The sequence below is a fragment of the Vigna angularis genome, chromosome 2 (genome assembly GCF_016808095.1).
Source record: "Vigna angularis cultivar LongXiaoDou No.4 chromosome 2, ASM1680809v1, whole genome shotgun sequence".
NCBI lineage: Eukaryota > Viridiplantae > Streptophyta > Magnoliopsida > Fabales > Fabaceae > Vigna > Vigna angularis.
The window spans coordinates 14,927,656-14,932,149 of record NC_068971.1 but is presented as its reverse complement, the minus strand read 5'-3'; the positions used below and the strand labels follow the sequence as shown (position 1 = coordinate 14,932,149).

The window sequence follows — 4,494 nt, the reverse complement described above, 5'->3', positions numbered from 1 at the left end:
TTGATAAGGGGTTATTCGAATATCGATGATCCAATAAATTCTTTGTTGCTCTACCGCCAAATGGTGAGGGTGGGCTTTATGCCAAACCAATTCACCTTCCCCTTTGTTTTCAAAGCTTGCGCTGCCAAACCCTTCTATTGGGAAGCTGTTAGTGTTCATGCTCAGGCCATTAAACTCATAATCAGGTGTCATGCATGCGTGCAAAATTCAATTTTGACCGTCTATGTTGCTTGTCGTCAAATACCAAGTGCACGACAAGTGTTTGATGATATTTTTGATAGAACTCTGGTATCCTAGAATTCTATGATTGCTGGGTATTCTAAAATTGGCCACTGTTCTGGTGCTGTTATGTTGTTAGAGGAAATGCAACACCAGGGAGTACAGCCTGACGTGTTCACCTTTGTTAGCTTGCTTTCTGTTTCCTCAAAGAATGGTAATTTGGATTTGGGAAGATTTGTTCATCTTTATATCGTTACTACTGATGTTCAAATTGATTCAATTGTGAAGAATGCCCTAATAGATATGTATGCCAAGTGCGGGCATTTTCAATGTGCTAAATGTGTTTTTGATAGAATGCTTCATAAAAACGTTGTTTCTTGGACATGTATGGTGAATGCTTATGCCAATCATGGTCTTATTGATAACGCTGTGCAAACTTTTAATCAGATGCCTGTGAAGAATGTGGTTTCTTGGAATTCAATAATCTGGTGCCTTGTTCAAGAAGGGCTTTACACGGAAGCTATGGAACTTTTCCACAGAATGTGTATTTCAGATGTGATTCCTGACAATGGTACTCTTGTTAACATTCTTTCCCCCTTGCCTAATTTCCAATCTTGCAAGTTAAATCCTTTGCTTATTAAATTAAATCCTTTGTTTATTAGACCTTTATGCTCCATGTTTATTAGCATTGTTAATAGAACATGATGAATATGATATTATTGTTGTTGTTCTTCACAGGGGATCCAAAAGATTTCTATATCTGACTTTAGGCTATCAGAAAGTACTAGTAATATTATTCTTGTTAAAGATAAAGAGTAACAGATTCATAGTATATAAAGTTAAGTAAGAAATTCATTTTAAAAATTCGTGTTCATTCCATGTCAATATAAGATTTCCACTCCTTTGCATGGCAATATATGGCATTATCTGGCTCCAAGTTTTATTTGGTCTTTCTCGACCACAAAGGTAAAACAACTAAATTCCCTTTCATTGAGAATTTGTGTATCTATACGCATGATTTTGTTGGTTAGGAAGTTAAAGTAATTAGACCTTTTATGCTTTATGTTTATTAGGATTGTTAATAGAACAAGTGTTTAAAGCATATAGAGTTCTGGTGAATTTGAATTCAAAGATTGTACATTAGGAAGTTAAAGCTTTGCTGTATTGTTGTAAATTCTGCATAAAATTCTGCATTGCTGTATTGCTGTAAAATTCTGCATTGCTGCATTGCTGTATTGCTGTAAAATTCTGCATTGTTGTATTGCTGTAAAGTTCTGCATAAAATTCTGCATTGCTGCATTGCTGTATTGTTGTAAATTCTGCATAAAATCTTTGCTGTTTTGGTGTAAAATTCTGCAAAAATACCTTACTATTTTGCTGTATAACCTGCATAAAAATCTGGTTGTTTTGATGGTATATTCTGCATAAAAATCCTTGGCTATTTGACATTTGTTAATCTGACTGAGTAGTTTATAGCTTTTGGAGATATTATTTTATGTCAAGTAGGTATTATTGTTGTTAAAGGTTGTTGTTGGACTATGTATAAATGTTGAGATTGTGACTAGGTATAAATGTTTGCTCCAATTTTCGATTCTAGGTTGGCATGTGCAGGTTTATGTTTCCAAATGCAAAGTCCAGTGGTGGATGACAGGACAAGGTTGAGAACGCCCTTCGGTAATTACCGAAGGCTTTTGGCCCTCAGTAATTACCGAAGGCTTCTGGCCCTCGGTAATTACCGAAGGCTTCTGGCCCTCGGTAAATGTTAGCGACAAGGGATTTACCGAGGGCTCTTTGGCCGTCGATAAGCCGTCTGTAATTACCTTTGACCGACAGTTTTGGGCTGTTTCCGAGGGCTCCTGGCCTTCGGTAATGCCCTTCTTTTTTGTAGTGATGATTTGTTGAAATAATCACTGTTTGGACCAATTAAATTGCTTGATTAAGGACTGGAACTGTGAAAAATGCTTGGGAGTAGCGTTAAAGACTAGCTAGGGTTATTTTGGATTTGAACTTATTGGCGCTGAGGGCCTTTGAGGGGCGCTCAGCGTGATTTCTGTAGAGTGTGTTTTTTCATGGTTGCTGGCCATTTGTTGTTGTCTGGTTGGATGTTTTTTGTTGCAGGTGACGCTGAGGGCCTTTGTTTTGCCCTCATCGGTGATAAGAAGAGTGCTTTTGGATTGTTTTTTATTGTTCATATACTAATGCTTGATAATTTTTCTTGTGGTTTTGTGAATTGTTTTTGATGCAGGGATGGCCTCCTCATCAGGGAAGAGAGTTAAAACCATGGGAAACAAGAGAAAGGATCCAGAACGTTTCTATTCAAACAAATTCCTTTCTCATAAGCATGAGCAACACTTCCAAACAGTTTAAGATCGAAGGCTTTTAATGGAGCGAAAAGTGAGGTGGATACCATCCTTGGCCCCGCAATTTGGAGTGGAATTAGAAAGAAGAGGATGGGAGAATGTAGCTGCTTACCCTACACCAACAAACATAGCAGTAGTCAAGGAATTTTACACCAATGCAAGGCCATTTGGCAACACTCAAAAAGAGGATTACATTAGCTATGTGAGAGGAAAGATTATTCGGTATGATCCTAATACTATTAACAGGTTTCTACATACTGAGTGGGCTAGTGAACAGTGTTAGTTTGCACTGAGTATAGAGGAGGGAGAAGATTTTGATGATATAGAGAGGACATTGTGTGTACCTGGAGGACGCTTCCAGAGGAACAGGAATGATGTGCCCATTCATATTAGGAGATCCCATTTGACTCCTCTGGCAAAGTACTGGATGACATTCACTCATGCCAACATTCAGCCGTGTTCTCATGTGTCTGATATCACTGTTAGTAGGGTCATCTTCCTTTATTGTGTGCTTAGAGGGTTCAATATTAATATTGGGCAGGTCATAGCAAATGAGATTCAGACTTGTGCCAGTTCTGTGAACAACAAAGCACCTCTAGGGCATCCATCTTTGATCACGCATCTTTTTGACTTAGCTGGGGTGAACACTTCCACACCGCCGATGGAGCAACCAAGTAAGGAGATTAATTCTTCCTATTATAACCAGTATTGCATGCTGGATGAGGCGGCCCAGCCAATGCCACCACCACATCCTCCTAGAGTTCATAGGAGAGGACCACCACCAGCACATGCGCAGCCTCAGGATGTAGAGCCTTTTCAGATGAGGGACATGTATATGTCCCCGATGGAGTCTAGGATACAAGCATTGCATAGAGGACAGGTGGCCATTGCAGAGATGATTATAGGGATGTATGATACACCCCTAGACGATAGTGGACGATGGACGAGTTTAACACTATGGTGGGATGGCTAGAGGATTAGACACAGGCTAATGGAGCTGAAGCAGCTGAAGCTTCGGCCATGGAGGATGATGATGATTATGAAGATGGTGATGACGAAGAGGAAGATGACGATGAAGAGGAGGACTCAGATGATAGTAGAGGATGATGATATCATTTACTGATGAATGCTATTTGCAGTAGAACAGGATGTTTCTTATCTTTGTCTTGTGAACTTTATTTTGCTTCTGTTTTAGAATAGGTGTTGATGTACTCAGTTTGAGACTTATATCTAATGCGATGGTTTGATATTGATTTACGTGTGATGAGTATTGCTTGATGATGCTTTGATATTGATTGATGTTGAGATGGTGCACAAGATGCTGATATACAGTTGGTTGTTCACAAACTGTGTGAACAAATGCATGATGTTATGATTGTGATTATGATGCTAAGCAAGATGTGTATTTGGTGTATGTGGAACATTGAATTAGCTTATATGTGAGGTTTTGAACTCCAGAGTATTTGTTGTGAATGATTGTTATTCTTTTGAAAGCATGAATGATTTTGCCCAGGTTTCTATGATTGAACTACTTGCTTGCTTGTGTCATATGATCAAGGCCATTTTTTATTACCCCTTTTCTTAGCCAATGTATGATTTTAGCCCAAATGAAAGAGAGCACGAAGTGTTCTACTCTTTTTGAACCTTAAGCCTTAAACAGATTATAAAAATCCTTTGTGAAAATCTTTACCTTGAGTTAAGTTGAGAATCATGGTGTGGTATTGATAAAGGTTCAAGTTTGGGGTTGATTGGGAGAATTGAAAAAGAAAGTAATGAAAAGCAGTGAGCTAAATATTGAGCAAGTATGAAAAAGAGAAAAGAAAATAGAATGCAAAGAAAGAAAAGCTCAATGCAAAAAGGGGAAAGTTGGGAATGAGTAAGGTTGGTTTTTCTAAAGAGAGATTGTATTTGAATG

At 38.4% G+C, this 4,494-nt stretch overlaps 1 protein-coding gene across 1 annotated transcript; it reads left to right on the top strand.

Annotated features, from left to right (window-relative positions):
- Positions 1 to 303: 303 nt before the first annotated feature.
- On the top strand, positions 304 to 2,586 carry LOC108327299 (pentatricopeptide repeat-containing protein At4g14050, mitochondrial-like). The gene is made up of 2 exons (XM_017561018.2): positions 304 to 790; positions 2,465 to 2,586. The coding sequence occupies exons 1-2, from the start codon at positions 304 to 306 to the stop codon at positions 2,584 to 2,586; spliced, it is 609 nt and encodes a 202-aa protein (XP_017416507.2).
- The last annotated feature ends 1,908 nt before the right edge of the window (positions 2,587 to 4,494 follow it).

Excerpts from the sequence above, each read along its gene's own strand:
- LOC108327299 (XM_017561018.2), top strand. The coding sequence starts at position 304 with ATGATTGCTGGGTATTCTAAAATTGGCCACTGTTCTGGTGCTGTTATG. Across the intron at positions 791-2,464 it reads AGATGTGATTCCTGACAATG|GGATGGCCTCCTCATCAGGG; the intron begins GTACTCTTGTTA and ends TTTTTGATGCAG.